The following is a 16,284-nucleotide window of genomic DNA, read 5'->3' as shown; positions in this document are numbered from 1 at the left end:
CCACATTATGATGAATATTCCTTTAGGGTACCAGTAGATAAACTTGAAAATTTGTTTTTATTCATTAAGGACAATTTATTATTTTAGCCCTTGTGCAAATTTTGATTTATAAATACATATTCTTGTGACAAGTGGTATGATTGAATATAAGCTAGATATGCAAAGTATAGATTAGAAGTAATACTGAGTAAACTTCTTTTAAAAAGTGATTTGTAATTTCATACTATACTTTGATACTTATTGCATACAACCATCAACTCCTCAAGTTAACCATTTTGACTAAATTAAAGGAGAGTTTGCGTAGCTAAATACTAATCCAAGTTTCCTATACGCTTATCACATAAACCATTTTTTTAATCACCGAATTACATTAAGATCCATTTAGAGACCCTTCTTATCACATCTTAGCACATGCACAATGAAATTCCACTAACTTTATTCTCAACTCTTCCCAATATATCAAGTCATATCTTAATAAAACTTTCGACAACCCTACCACTTATGTTTAAAGACACCCACATCAAGCTCTACATTACATACCAACACTCCGTCAAAATCCTTTCGAAACATTCCATTATCTTCCAAACTATCTAGAACCACCATCGCTAGTGGTTCACAACACCTTGTGTGAAGCATCTCCAACCATCATCATTATATATTTTAAAGCTATTTTGATAATAAAGAGAGAGCTAGCATATATATCAAAGGTGACCCTACTATATGACTGTTGCTCCAAGCACTGAGGAGCCATGAACCAACACACTTCGGTTGATTGTTAGAAAAAAAAAAAGTGGGTACATTTTATAAAAAACAATTAACAATAAATAAATTATATTTTTATTTAATTTTTATATAAAATTTAAATTTGATTTGACTTGTGAATTACTATTTTCAAAAAGTCATTGTCATCGTACAAATTAAAAGGAGCCAATCACAAAATAAATAGGAGGGTGGGGGTAAAATTGTCTTTCCACATCTAGACCTTATCCAATCAGTGGGGTACCAAGAATATGCCGCCAGGGAGCTTCTTTTGATAATAAATAAAATAGTGAAAAAAATTAAGGAAAAATAAAAAGAGGGAAAATCTTATTGGGAAGAGAGGATGGAGAGGGCCTTCTTTAGGCATCACGGATTCATAGGGATTAACTATTTAATTAATTATTAAATATTTAGTCTAATTTTGTTACCGATCTCTATACTTTTTAAACTTTTGAAATTTAGTCCCTTCTTTTAACAATGTAAAGGGAATAAGCTGTTGCGGTTTAAACTCAAGACATTATGTTAGCAATAATTTAAGCAATGTAAATCATTTATCACTACATTAGTGTCTAGTCAACCGTATTTTTACTTGTTTGATTTAAAAATTAAAATTGCGGTGTCTAGTTAATACCGTCAAAAGAATTCTATTAAATTAGACTACGTGACTTTTTTAAAATAAAAAAAAAATTTGCTCACATGATCAATTTAAAGTTGCGTGAAAGTCATGTAAGCGAAAAATTATTGACTTTCATTTTTCTTTATTTAAACAACGCTATCTTACATTAAAATCCTAAATTTAGAATCGAAAACCTTACAATATTAATTTAACATTTTTATTTGCTTATTTGACACTTTATTAGTGTAATATAGACCACATTAGTAAATTTTATTTTAAAACTACCACATGACCCACTTTAACTTAATTTATTTGACATCGTGATCAATTGGATTTCAATTTTTAATTGAAAACAAAGTATAAAGACTAATTTATTGGTATTAAAAAGATAGGGACTAAATTTAAATATGAAAATATTAAAAGGATTGGAAGTAGAATTATACCTTATATTCATCGAGCTTTGCTTAGGTATAAATAATCCCCCTCGTCGGCTCTGATTGAGTGGTGCGCACACTACACTAACCACACCATTAAAATATTCGTACGAACCCAAAAATGATAATATTTCCAGAAATAAAATGATTTATCTTTTTTTAAATTTGAATTTTATTATTAAATGTTGAATCTGCGTATCCTATAAACTCAACGTAAACGAAAAGCAAAATCTTCATCACAATCACGCCTTTCTCCTTTGTTTTGATTTTTTTGTTCAATGGTGATGGAAGTGGATAACGAGAGTAGCGGAAGCAAAGCGAACGACACGTCGTCGTTGCAGAGCCGCCAGCAACGGCAGAAACTCGACGTGTATAATGAAGTTCTACGGCGACTCCGAGAATCCGACAATGATGAGGCTAATCGACCTGGTTTCGAAGATGAGCTCTGGACTCACTTCAAACGTCTCCCTACTCGGTATAATATCCGCTTACATTTTCCTTCTAAATTTACTACATGCATAGGTTATGATTATTATTTTGAAAATTACTACTATCATTTTATTTAGGTACTGAGTCTAAGATACGAATTTTTATTTTAGTGTTTTAATTTTGTTGCTTCGATGAATATATAGCGTTTGGAGTTCAGGAATTGTTTGACTTAAAGTTGCGGTTAAATCTGTAGAGCTTAATATGCAGTTTTCAAGCTAATTTTTTTATTAGTGGATTAGTATCGTGTTATTACTTTCCTTTTCTTGCTGTTGATTAGATCCGAAACTGTTGAAAAGTAAAAAATGGGAGGCGCAAGTGGCACCGAAAGAAAAAAAGTGATAGGCAAGTTGTTTAAAATTGAATAGGATAATTGCAATTTTGGTCCCTAATTTTTTAGGCCATTTGCAAGTTAGTCCCTAAACCTCAACTATAAATAGGCCTAACCATTTCTCATTTCAACCATCCCAACCAATCTTTCTCTCTTAGTTTTCTCTCTTCTCCCATTTGAGAATTCTTAAGGAATTCTATTTGTTTGTAATATTTTGGAGATAGTAAACTAAGGATGAAGTGCTTAGAGTTTTTCTTAAATGGAAAACTATGATCGAAAACCAGACTGGCAAGAAAATCAAGCGGCTTAGGACGGACAATGGAGGGGAATATAAAAGTGATCCGTTCTTCGATGTGTGCCAAGAGTATGGTATTGTTCGACACTTCACAGTTAGGGATACACCACAGCAGAATGGATTGGCAGAGCGTATGAATCGAACATTGCTTGAGAAAGTTCGATGTATGTTGTCCAATGCTGGGTTGGGCAAGCAATTTTGGGCTGAGGCTGTGACATACGCTGGCCATCTTATTAATCGTTTGCCATTATCTGCATTAGAAAGAAAAACTCCTATGGAGGTATGGTCTGGAAAGCCAGCTACAGATTATGATTCCTTACATGTGTTTGGAACCACTGCATATTACCATGTGAAGGAGTCAAAGTTAGATCCGAGGGCAAAGAAAGCTCTCTTTATGGGAATCACTTCTGGAGTGAAGGGATTTCGTCTTTGGTGTTTAAGCACAAAAAAAATGATCTGTAGCAGAGATGTTACCTTTGATGAATCTACCACATTGAAAAAGGTAGCAGATAAAGATATTCAGACGAGCAATACTCCACAGCAGGTGGAGTGTACTCCAAAACAGGTGGAGTTTGAGCAGATGGGGATTTGCCCAGTTAATAAGTCTAATTCTCCAGCCACAATGGAGGAATTAGAGGTTGAAGAGGTTCTGACCCAAGAACCACTAAGTACACCAGAACCAGTTGCAGTTGCAAGGCCACGGAGAGAAATTCGTAAACCTGCTCGATTTACTGATATGGTGGCCTACGCCCTTCCCGTTGTTGATGATATTCCTATCACTTATCAAGAAGCAATGCAAAACTTAAAAAGTGATAAATGGAAAAACGCCATGGATGAAGAAATGCAGTCTCTCCGGAAGAATAATACTTGGGAGTTGGCGCAATTACCGAAAGGTAAAAGGGCAATCGGATGCAAGTGGGTATTCGCAAAGAAAGATGGATCTCCTAGCAAGAAGGATATTCGCTACAAGGCAAGATTGGTAGCTAAAGGCTACGCTCAGAAGGAGGGAATTGACTACAATGATGTATTTTTCCCTGTTGTGAAGCATTCCTCCATTAGAATTTTGTTGGCCTTGGTAGCACAGTTGAATTTGGAGCTAGCTCAACTTGATGTTAAGACGGCTTTCTTGCATGGTGAGTTAGAAGAGGAGATCTATATGACTCAGCCCGAAGGATACACAGATGCTGGTGGTAGAAATTGGGTTTGTAAGCTTAACAAATCGCTATATGGATTGAAGCAATCCCCGAGGCAGTGGTACAAGCGATTTGATAGCTTTATGAGAAGGCAGAAGTACACAAGAAGCAAATATGACAATTGTGTATATTTGCAGAAGCTGCATGACGGATCTTTCATTTATCTACTCTTGTATGTTGATGATATGTTAATCGCTTCAAAGAGCCAAAATGAGATAGATAAGCTGAAGGCTCAGTTGAATCAAGAGTTCGAGATGAAAGATCTAGGTGAGGCCAAGAAGATTCTCGGCATGGAGATAAGTAGAGATAGACTGAGAGGCAAGCTCTGTTTAAATCAGAAGCAATATCTGAAAAAGGTATTACAATGTTTTGGTGTAAATGAAAACACAAAACATGTAAGTACCCCACTTGCTTCTCATTTGAAACTTAGTGCTCAATTATCTCCGAAGACTGAAGATGAAAGAGAATATATGGCGAAAGTCCCATATGCTAATGCAGTTGGGAGTTTGATGTATGCGATGGTGTGTACGAGGCCTGACATTTCACAAGCTGTTGGAGTTGTGAGCAGGTATATGCATGATCCTGGAAAAGAACATTGGCAAGCTGTGAAATGGATTCTACGGTATCTTCGAAAAACCGTAGATGTTGGTTTAATTTTTGAACAGGATGAAGCACTTGGTCAGTTTGTAGTTGGATATGTTGATTCCGACTTTGCTGGTGATTTAGATAAACGTCGTTCAACTACGGGGTATCTGTTTACTCTTGCGAAAGCCCCAGTGAGTTGGAAGTCTACCTTACAGTCTACAGTAGTTGTGTCTACTACAGAGGCAGAATATATGGCAGTTACAGAAGCTGTTAAGGAGGCTATTTGGCTTAATGGATTATTGAAAGACTTGGGAGTTGTTCAAAGTCACATTAGTCTATATTGTGACAGTCAGAGTGCTATTCATTTAGCGAAAAATCAAGTCTATCATTCAAGAACCAAGCATATCGACGTAAGATATCACTTTGTGCGGGAAGTCTTTGAAAAAGGAAAAATTCTACTTCAGAAGATTCCGACAGCAGATAATCCCGCAGATATGATGACTAAGGTGGTAACAACAATCAAGTTTAATCATTGTTTGAACTTGATTAACATCCTGAGAATTTGAGCACCTTTAGGTGTATGGCGCTCGAGAGCGCATTTGGAGGCACTACAAAAGATAGCTTTATCGAATTTGGGGAGTTGAAGGAAGTGTGTGAAGATGTGATTATCCTAATCAAATCTTCAAGGTGGAGATTGTTGAAAAGTCAAAAATGGGAGGTGCAAGTGGCACCGAAAGAAAAAAAGTGATAGGCAAGTTGTTTAAAGTTGAATGGGATAATTGCAATTTTGGTCCCTAATTTTTTAGGCCATTTGCAAGTTAGTCCCTGAACCTCAACTATAAATAGGCCTAACCATTTCTCATTTCAACCATCCCAACCAATCTTTCTCTCTTAGTTTTCTCTCTTCTCCCATTTGAGAATTCTTAAGGAATTCTATTTGTTTGTAATATTTTGGAGATAGTAAAGTTATCATCTGGTGTTAGTGCCCGAGGACGTAGATATAATTTACCGAACCTCGTTAAAACTCTTGTGTTCTTTCTTGTCCTATTTTTCTTTCAATATTTGAGGGTATAATAGTAGTATTTAATTGTGCTATTAAATTACTATAGAATGGATATTCTGTCTAAGGAAAGACTTGGTATTTAAAAGATCCATGTGATCTACCTCTCTTTCTTGGGAATTGAACTTTGTGTGATTTTTTAGTACAATAATTTACACGCTTCCGACCCTATTGGAACAACAGAAACAAGTAGAGTGAAGCAGATTTGAAATTTTTTTGTTTCATTTTCCTTTTTATTTCTCGGAGAATTAAATATTTGCAGCTATGCGTTAGATGTGCGATAATGATTTCTCGGAGAATTAAATAGGTCAATTAAGTGTGCGATAATACATTGCAGCTATGCGTTAGATGTGAATGTGGAAAGAGCAGAAGATGTTCTGATTCACAAGAGATTGCTGTATTTGGCTCATGATCCTGCCAACAGACCAGCAATGGAAGTTCGTCTCGTGCAGGTGACTAGCTTTATTCTTTTGAGTTAAATTTCATGACTGGGCATAATGATTTGCTCTACGTTTCTAGTAAAAGCGAAATTTTTTTATTGCTAATCATTAATTTCTTTTTCATTCTTAGAATGATGTGTTTGAAAAAAAAAAACTTGTCAGATTCCACTTCTCTACCTAACTCTTTTAGATTATCAGAAACATTCATTGTATACGACTTTATATACATGGGTTATTATCATATATGCAAGAAAATTTGGAATTTGAGATATTGTTTTGGTATTTTGTGGCTCCAGTCTTACGGTACTGTGCTGCAAAATAAAAGTTCTACTTGGCATTTTGTAATCAAACAACTCTCTTCAGTTGAATTCTTTATCTTTGAGTGCTGGAGTGCATGCATCAATTTTCATTAATAAATGTTAGGCTTATGGTTTTGGACTTTGAAGGATTTGCCCCAAATCTGGGTAGGCTAGCAATAGATATTTTTGTTGCCTATAGTTGTCGTATACAAAAACACCTCCTCTATTTGGTCTTGACTTTGTCTCGAATTTAGTTGGCTGAAGCTGACTTATTCTTTTGGTTTGCGTCTGCATACTTCATCTTCACATCATGGAGGTCAATTTTCATGCTTTCTCTTCTATTCATGATAATGATGGAAAGATAGGGATAGATAATGGTGAAACTTAGAATGTTTTTCACGTACATAACGGTGTTTGATTGCTTATTGGAATTGGTAGCTGCATTTTGATTATATATTTCATTTGTTGATTGGTCCTATTAAATCTTTCCAAGAATGAGCTCTTAGTATTGAAATATAGCTGTCAATAAACACATTGAATATCTAGTTGACTATTGCAGTTGCTAGTACTGAATGGGGCTAAAAGTATGAATGAAGTTATGAAGCTAACGGATTGTAAAATGTTCTATTTGGTATAATGTGCATAGTCAACACAGTTAGCAGTTTAATTTTTATGATTTCCAAACACATTTTCCCTTCCTTTTTTCTTACTATGTAAACCCTAACCATGCAATCTCTGGATACATTGATGCGAGCATCTTGCTGGTTTCTTCTAAACATTCAAGTTCTGAATTTGAAATAACGTGTCATCTAAATGTCATAATCTATTGGTTCCAGCTCTTGATTGTTCTTAAATGTATTGTACTTTGTTTTTAGTCAAATATCTCATGATGGTTACCTACTTGTGTAGGTCCAATCTACATCTGATGGAGCTGATTCCACTCTTTCAAACCCCCTGTGCGAGGAGTCTGCTCAAAATTCTCCAAAATACTCTAACAGACAGAGGTTTGCTTTTATTTTCACTTTGGACATTAACCGTATTGCTAATGATGCTGACAATTCTAGCTGGCTTTTCAATTGTCAGCATACATCCACCACCTGCCTTTGGCTCATCGCCTAATCTTGAAGCCCTTGCACTTGAAGCAAATAAGTCTAAGGATCAAGATGGAGATAGTTCTTTACTTGACAGTTCACATCTTTCCCGGTATTTAACTATTTATTTATGCCTTAAAATGTCCTTAGGTGAGGGCTGATTGTTTATACAAAAATTTTGGTTAAGTTAGTGGTAGTTTGGTTTTTTTGGACTTGATCATCATATACTTTTTGAATATTATGTATTGGATATTTAAAATATTTAGGAGTGCATTAACTGATAAGGTCTTGTCAAAGTTCAACTTTCTTATAACCTCAGAGTAATGCTTCACCACCATCTTTAGTTGACTTCAGTTTTAGGTGTGTTTTTGCAAGTTTATGCCATCATATTTAGTTTTCATCTTCCTGCTTTACCATTCACATACCGATGCTTCTGTCATTTTTGGTGAAGCTTTATATATACTTTCTATCCATTTGGATGGTGAAATTTACATTCTTTGGTGCTGATGCAGGCCCATGCATGAAGTTACATTTTCAACAGAAGACAAACCAAAACTTCTTAGTCAGGTATATGATAGGTTTGTTTGTCAAATAGAAGTGTAATATCTTTTCTATCTTGAAAATTTTGCTTTAAGAAGTCGGATGGTTAGGTTACACTTTTAAAATCTTTTGAAATAAAATAGCCATAAACAATGAACCTTACGTTACATATGAGTTCTTGGTTCAATCAACAGCCAACGCGTATTGTTCTCTGACTAAACATTTTGCATGTAAAAACAAATGTTTTTTTTTTTTTTTGTTATCTACACTTGAATTACTTCATTAGATGGGAAATATACATCTTTTAAACATTTAACCATGCATTAATATTGCTTCTCATTCCGTTGCTCATGCCAATGCAATACTTGCAGTTGACCGCATTGCTTGCTGAGGTTGGGCTGAACATCCAGGAAGCACATGTGTTTTCCACAGTCGATGGCTACTCCTTGGATTGTTTTGTAGTTGATGGTTGGCCTTATGAGGTGCTTTTCATTTAATATCTTCTCTAGTTAATTGTTTTCTACAAAGACTATTTAACTAAAATTAAAAAAATAACTCTCATTGTTTGTTTTTCAATATTTTATGTTAATCTGTCAATGTTAATAAACATTCTGTTTCCTCAACTTATGAATTCTTTCATTTGTTAATGTAGAGGGTAATTTTTTTTTCTGGGATTTGTGATAAAATTCCATTTAGGGAACTAGATGATTGCATATTGGTGTACAAAATGGTTTAAGGTTTGGTATTAGAGAATTGTAATTGTTGTAGAACTCGTTTGACGGACTTGTGTTATGAAATTGTCAGGAAACCGAGCGGCTTAAGTTTGCTTTGGAAAAAGAAATCTTGAAAATTGAGGTAATTCCCCGCTGAATTTTAAGTGTACGTGTTAAATTTTTTTGAGACATTTGAATGTTATCTTGGATATTAAATATGAAAGATCTTTTCTGCAAATTAGACCATGCATTATTAGCCCATGTATTGATCTTCACTGGAGGTTTATATGTGGTTAATGGCAAGTAAATTAGTAATAGCAAGCTTTATGACTAATGGGTTTTGAATCCTAATTGGTTAATATGTGTATTGTGATCTGCATAAACTCTATGGATGTGTACTATGATCTCTCCTTTCCGATGTTACCTTGATAAGTTACTGGTTCTAAAGTGTAAACACTAAAAATGCTTAATGTCAATAGACAATTTTTTTTTATGTAGGAATTTATTCACTAAAAAGTTTGTGCTAAAATGATGAGCAACTCAAACCAGACTTTTATTTACGTGTTTCTTTTGTAGAAGCAATCTTGGCTTAAGCAACATTCCTTTTCTCCTACGAGGGACTATGGCGAAGTGGGCACCAGTGGCGATCAGAATTATGTGGCAATTCCTAATGATGGGATTGATGTTTGGGAAATTGACCCTAGACAGTTGAAGTTCGAAACCAAAGTTGCATCTGGATCATATAGTGATCTGTAAGTGAAATATACATACATATTTATTAAGCTTTTATATAATTGAACAAAGTAGTATCAGAGTCCTTTAGTGATCTTAGGTGAATTAATGTCTTCCTGATTGAGTTCCTTTTCCCATTTTGAGCTTTTATATATTATCTTTTTTAACCTGCTTTAGGTATAAAGGTACTTACTGTAGTCAAGAAGTGGCTATTAAGGTCCTCAAGCCAGAGCGTATAAATACTGATTTGCAGAAAGAGTTTGCCCAGGAGGTTTTCATCATGAGGTTTTGTGGAGAAAGATTGAAATTTTAATATTTATGAAAATAGAATCCTTCTTTTTGGATGACTACATTAGATTTAGGAATAATCTATTCCTTTAATTAACTATTTCCTTCAAAATTTGCAGGAAAGTTCGGCACAAGAATGTTGTACAATTTATTGGGGCATGTACCAAGCCTCCAAACTTGTATATTGTAACAGGTAGCCTGCCCATTCTTTAGTTGTTTTCACTAATGTGTTGAAAGTGAGATAATGGTTATTGGAACGGGATTACACTCACCAGTTAAACCGAAAACCGGTGGTCCAGTTGATACAAAAAAACTGGTGTAAGATTGAACCGGTACAAAACCAATTGAATCGGATTTAAATTAATTTAAATATTTAATTTTTTTAATATTTATGAATTTTTAGAATTAAAAATAATTAAACTGATTATCTGATCTATTCAACCATTGATCGATCTGGTTCTTTAAATATTGAGTGAGATTTATGATTATTCTTTCAGTCTCTTGGTTATTATTTTTCTAAACGAGTGCAAATACTAATGTTAGCTTTCTTTCTCTTCTTTCTTTTTTGTCTAAACCCTTCCTTTGTCTCTTTTGCAGAATTTATGTCGGGTGGAAGTGTATATGATTACCTTCATAAACAAAAGGGTGTTTTCAAGCTCCCATCCTTGCTTAAAGTTGCAATAGATATTTCCAAAGGGATGAACTACTTGCACCAAAATAATATAATCCACAGGGATTTGAAAGCTCCCAATCTTCTAATGGATGAAAATGAAGTAAGATGCCTAAGTTGCTTAGTACTTTTGAAATGATAAAATATTTATTCTAAATGTGATGTTGTAGAGTAAAAATAAAAGTTTTTAAAATTCAAAAGCTAAATAACTAGAGCAAATAAATAATTTAGCTCAAATCTGATTTTTCAAAAGCCAGAATTATGGCTTGGAACGCTGGTTTATGTTGAAAAGTAAAACACACCCTTAGACAGGTACTTAAATTGTCCGAAGAAATTAATTTTCTCCCCTAATAACATGATTATTCTATAATCAAAATCACATTTACCGCTTTCGGTTCTTGATAAAATTATATTACATGCTTTCATACAGGTGGTTAAGGTTGCTGATTTTGGTGTTGCTAGAGTGAAAGCTCAATCTGGAGTAATGACGGCCGAAACAGGAACATATAGATGGATGGCTCCCGAGGTGAGCTCTCTTGACTGAAATGCTGTTATAAACTGTTCCATAAATAATCCTAACTTGCATTTGGGTGTTTCATAAATTATTAGAAGGAAAAGAAAACTAGGGATGATGATATGATATGGTTTCATATACAATTTGTCATCTTTTAGATATATGGTTGGAATGATAATACTTCGTAGTATAATATATAATAAAAATAAATATAATATAATGTATTATATTATATTATAAATTAAAAATGTATTAATTATAGAATTTTACGAGTGAATGTATTAATTATAGAATTTTATGAGTGATGTTTGAGAGCTAGTAAAAAGTATTAATTTTTAAATTTAATGTCAAAACATTACATTCATTCATATTTAAAGAATTATCGATGAATAAACCATAATTAAAATTGAAAGTTAAAAAAATATGTAATAAATTAAATAACAATAAAAAATATTTCATAAAAAATTAAAATAAAATTATATTTAGAAAATTTAAAACATATAATTTCCTCAAACCAATACAAATAAAATTTAAATAAACACTAGTAATATATTCTTTTATCGAACATACTCAAAATTTATTTATTTATTTTACTCTTCCACTCTATCCTTCCATCCTATTACTTTTTCCACTTAAATGGAGCACATATTTATTGTTGCTTTTATTTTCTTTACATAAATTGCTAACGTATTAATCCATGCAGTTGAGATTCTTATACCTACTCTAATCGGTTGTTCATCTCATCATTTTCTTACAACAGTTCTTTTGCATTGAAGGTTATTGAACACAAGCCATATGATCACAAGGCCGATGTTTTCAGTTTTGGGATTGTATTATGGGAGTTGTTAACTGGAAAGGTATTTGCTTAATCATTATCTTTTATTTTAATATGTTGGGATTATTTATGGGTTGATATGTGCTGTATCTCATGGTTGGTTCCCCATGGTTACTTGTTTTTGTTTGATTGGCAGCTACCATATGCATATTTAACCCCTTTACAAGCTGCTGTAGGAGTCGTTCAAAAGGTATGTCAATCAGTTAAATCTTAATTTAATCTTATCATAGATGTTAAGCTGTTAAATTAAAATATTAAGGCTTTATCTGATAAACTGAAAATATTAAGTACAAAAAATAATTTTTGAATTTAAGTTATAAAATTTGTTTGGTATATTACTTAAAATTAAGGGTAAGCTACAAAAATATTCACTTTTGTTTGCCTCAAATTACATTTTAGTCACCTATGTTTGAAATGTTACGTTTTAGTTACTTACATTATTGTTTTGTTACGAAGTGGTCACTCTACTGTTAAACTCCATTACCTACGTGGCAGTCTAAATGGGTTTTAAATGTCAATTTGGATATTCAGTTGCTAGGATGAAAAAAAGTTTTTAATTAAATAAATTTAATTTGGACTGCCACATAGGACATCTAGGTTGGCATTTAAAACCCATTTTGATTGTCACGTAGGACCACTGTTAGGGAGGTAACGGAGATTAACAGTAAAGTGATCACTTCGTAACAAAATAATAACGTAAGTGACCAAAATATAACATTTCAAGCATAAGTGCCTAAAATATAATTTGAGACAAATAAAAGTTACTATTTTTGTAGTTTACCCTAAAATTAAATACCAAATATAATTAAATTGTTTGATAAAGGATAATATAATCTTAAATGAAATAGAATAAAATAAAGAAAATTTAATTTATTCTCTATTAAGTAATAAGTAAGCTTCTATCTACTTATAATTTTTCACATTTTTTTTAAAAAAAAAAATTCTATCTAGTACTTTTTATCATGAGTTATCAAAAGTGTATAAAAAATTAAGTTACAGAAAATTGATTGAATTTTTTTATCTTTATAAAAAAAACCTTAAATTAAATATAAATATTTATTAAATTTATAAAATATCAAAATTAAACTATATTCCATTAAAAATTCATTGCAAGTTGGTTGACATGTTTGAGACGATTAATATTAGGCTCACATCTAATCACTATTTCATTGACATTGATTTTAGGGTCTACGTCCAACAATTCCGAAGAACACTAACCCAAGGCTTGCTGAACTACTTGAGAGATGCTGGCAATTAGATCCGACCCTAAGACCTGATTTTTCTGAAATTATAGACATTTTGCGACAAATTGCAATGGAGGTTTGTTTTCTATTCTCTTTCTCTTAACCTTGTTTTTTCGGAGAATGTTCCTCTAAAAGAGTTATGCGTATATATAATTTCTTTTCATGGTTAAATTATATTTTGTTATTCGAATTGGAAACTTAATGTCTACTGTTATAAATAAATAGATAATCCGTATAGCTAATTTAGTTTAAATACTGACATGATTCTTAAAAAGTAAGTATTTTAATTGAAATAGTTTATAGTGTTACTATTTAGATTAATTGATAATGTTATGAAAGTAACCAATTAAATTTTGGTTAAATTTTTGGAAATTTTAAGATATTTTTGGTAGAAGAAAACACTCCTATTAGCTAGGGATGAAGAAAAATAGTGTTTTTTTCATATAAATGATCATGACTATCCTCTTCTAGCAATCATATAACATACTGTGTAAAAAGAAATTTTAAGATATTAAATTCGAGTTTTATTATGTGTAAATATATAGGGTATTTATTTTAATCACTTAATTAATTGGTTAGAATTAAATTCATTGTAAAATCAATTATTTAATTCACTACTTATAAGGATTTATTATATTGAAATTATTGCACTTTAAAAAAAATGTTATAAAAAATTATTTCAAATCAAAACATTTAAATAAATATTAAATTTGAGCATGATTATTATTTTTTTTTACATATAGGTTGGAGACGAAGGCGAGAACCACCATAAAGTCGACGACCACCAACGTAAAGAGAAATCTGCCGGCGGATTCTTTTCTGTCCTTAGAAGAGGCAGCCACTGAGGTAATATATATATATATATATATTATACAGTTGATGTTTATAACCTGATCAGCCATAGCCTTTTTGAACTATGTTGGCCATTCCCAGCATTAGCACTGTATAGTATTTAATCAAGTTTTATGATTGGGTTTTTGTTCATTTTGGTATCGATAATTTCCTCATTTTTCTCTCATGACAATTAATGTTCATTGTTTACTTCCCATTCCCCTTTTTTAGCTTTAATTTATTAAATTTGTAAGAAGGGATGATAAATGAGGTTTGTAACATGATATTTCTGCCATGGCCTTATAGTTCAATAGTGATTTGATAACTTTTTTAGTTTTTTATTTAATTTTTACGTTCCTATTCATTTAAGAATTGATCATATTTTAGAGTCATGAATTGAGCATGAAATCATTGTTTGTAGGTTAAAATTTTGTTATTAGTTCTATGTAAGTTGTGAATTTATTTCTTATACTTTAATTTTATCAATTTTATTCATTGCTCATTTTGAATTAGTTAATTTTAGGTTTTAAATTTTAAATTCTAATTCAAATGGTAGTAGATAAATCCATTTGATTAATTTTTAGTATTAGTCTTGTACTATACTTGTAGGTTTAGTCCTTTTTTTTTTTTTTAATTTGATCATTCTTTGTTGTTATATTTTTCAAAATTCTTAATTTGTCTTGATAAAAACAACAATCGTCAAATCTATTAGCTAATTTTTTATATGAGTAATATATGAAAATAGCAAATTGACATAACATTTATACATATAATAATATGTTTGTTAGTGTAAGAACTTGCAAGTAATATTAACAGTTATCATTTGACTAGGATTGATATTTCAAAAATAAAAAAATTTACACTAACTAAATATGATTAAATTAAATTGTAGAGAGTAAATTCATAACTTACATATAGCGCAGATAACAAAGACTAATGATAGGATTTAATATTATTTATAATAGATCATTCTTCTATTTTCACAAATTTTGAGATTTGTTTTCATAATTGAAAAAAATAAAGGTTAAATACTTTTTATTTAAATATTTTAGTGTGATAATTAGTATTTTTATCAAAATTTGTTTAAATTTTGTTAAATATTTTTTTGTCAGAAAAAATTGCTTAATACATATCATATGTTTATTAAATTTATAATAATTTGCTTCTAAAACAGAGATGGTTACCAATTGAAGGTATGGATTTGATCTAAAAATGAAAAAGAAAAGGGGGATACTCTCCTTTTTTTTTTGTAGCCTTTTGGCAACATGGCCGAGCGGTAAGGCGGGGGACTACAAATCTCTTATTTCCTAGTTCAAATTGAGTGTTGCCTAATCAACAAAAAACTCGAAATCTTAGCGTCTCCTAATGCCTAGGATTCAATGAAAAACTAAAGTAGTGGAAAGGAATAAGTAAGTCTTGATATGGGAGCCTCCTTACTAATCGAGTGGCTACTAGAGGAATCTTAAACTAGATTGGATAACGGAAGTGTCTAATTAACTAAAATGGTTGTAGAAGGGTTAGAAGATACTTCGTATACAAACGGATGAAAGTCTATGAGTGTTCAAGCATCTAATTAGTATCAGATTGGATAGATAATTTGCTTTTACTTAATGAGGGACACCAAAAGAAAGAATAAGTCTTATTATTGATACTTTCCTCAAAAAAAAAGTCTTATTATTGATACATGTAAGTAACATTTTTTTGATACTTCCAAAAGTATTACTACGCATTTTGCTTGTGCTTAATGGTTCTCGATTTTACTCAAAATCATATAAGAGTTTGTTATAACTGAATTTATCAAAGTAATTCATCAACGGTGGCGTATCACAATTCCCTTTTCTTTTTGACTCTGTACCAGTAATTCCACTATTATTAGTGAACAATAATGGAAAACTTAAATTCCTTCATATTTGTTTCATATTCATAGAGATAGGAGACATAATACACATGAATATAATAGAGTTTTAATGAGTATTAACGATCGAAGAAAGTGTTAATATAATAAGTATGACATTTATATTTTTTAAGTATGAGCCTTTAATGCATTTTTTTATTTAGGTAAAGATATATTTTATTTTATTTAAGAATGAATAAATAAAAAATCAAGGAATACAAATCAACTATTACATAATCACATTACAGTGGCACTGCATTCAAAGTGTTTTTCAAAATAATTATCTCAACTTTTAATATAATAATAAATTTAGTTCTTAAAATTTATATTCTTTTATTAATTTAGTCTTTATTTTTTAAAAATTAAATTTAGCCATTAATTTTTTTAAAAAGAGTTAAATTATTTTTTAAAGGAAATGCTAATCAAAACATTAA

The 16,284-nt window shown here is 31.4% G+C and overlaps 1 protein-coding gene across 3 annotated transcripts; it reads left to right on the top strand.

The window, feature by feature from the left end:
- Positions 1 to 1,874: 1,874 nt before the first annotated feature.
- LOC107949116 (serine/threonine-protein kinase STY46) lies at positions 1,875 to 14,289 on the top strand. Of its 3 annotated transcripts, none has more exons than XM_016883839.2 (16): positions 1,875 to 2,284; positions 6,097 to 6,211; positions 7,408 to 7,502; positions 7,582 to 7,701; positions 8,102 to 8,156; positions 8,501 to 8,611; positions 8,934 to 8,984; positions 9,422 to 9,594; positions 9,752 to 9,859; positions 9,982 to 10,055; positions 10,460 to 10,635; positions 10,963 to 11,058; positions 11,823 to 11,903; positions 12,018 to 12,071; positions 13,067 to 13,201; positions 13,869 to 14,289. In XM_016883839.2, the coding sequence occupies exons 1-16, from the start codon at positions 2,088 to 2,090 to the stop codon at positions 13,968 to 13,970; spliced, it is 1,743 nt and encodes a 580-aa protein (XP_016739328.2). In that variant the 5' UTR covers positions 1,875 to 2,087; the 3' UTR covers positions 13,971 to 14,289. The 3 variants fall into 3 exon arrangements, with proteins under 3 accessions (XP_016739328.2, XP_016739327.2, XP_040967596.1); XM_016883838.2 differs by having other exon boundaries at positions 1,879 to 2,284; positions 9,419 to 9,594; XM_041111662.1 differs by lacking the exons at positions 12,018 to 12,071; positions 13,067 to 13,201; positions 13,869 to 14,289 and having other exon boundaries at positions 1,885 to 2,284; positions 9,419 to 9,594; positions 11,807 to 11,903.
- Positions 14,290 to 16,284: the final 1,995 nt, after the last annotated feature.

The sequence above is a fragment of the Gossypium hirsutum genome, chromosome A04 (assembly GCF_007990345.1).
Source record: "Gossypium hirsutum isolate 1008001.06 chromosome A04, Gossypium_hirsutum_v2.1, whole genome shotgun sequence".
Classification (NCBI taxonomy): Eukaryota; Viridiplantae; Streptophyta; class Magnoliopsida; order Malvales; family Malvaceae; genus Gossypium; species Gossypium hirsutum.
The sequence above is the reverse complement of the archived record's forward strand: the minus strand, read 5'-3'. Positions and strand labels throughout refer to the sequence as shown.

Coding starts and splice junctions, on each gene's coding strand:
- LOC107949116 (XM_016883838.2), top strand. CDS start 2,088: ATGGTGATGGAAGTGGATAACGAGAGTAGCGGAAGCAAAGCGAACGAC. Junction 6,212..7,407: donor TGGAAGTTCGTCTCGTGCAG/GTGACTAGCTTT, acceptor CTACTTGTGTAG/GTCCAATCTACATCTGATGG. Junction 11,904..12,017: donor GGGAGTTGTTAACTGGAAAG/GTATTTGCTTAA, acceptor TTTGATTGGCAG/CTACCATATGCATATTTAAC.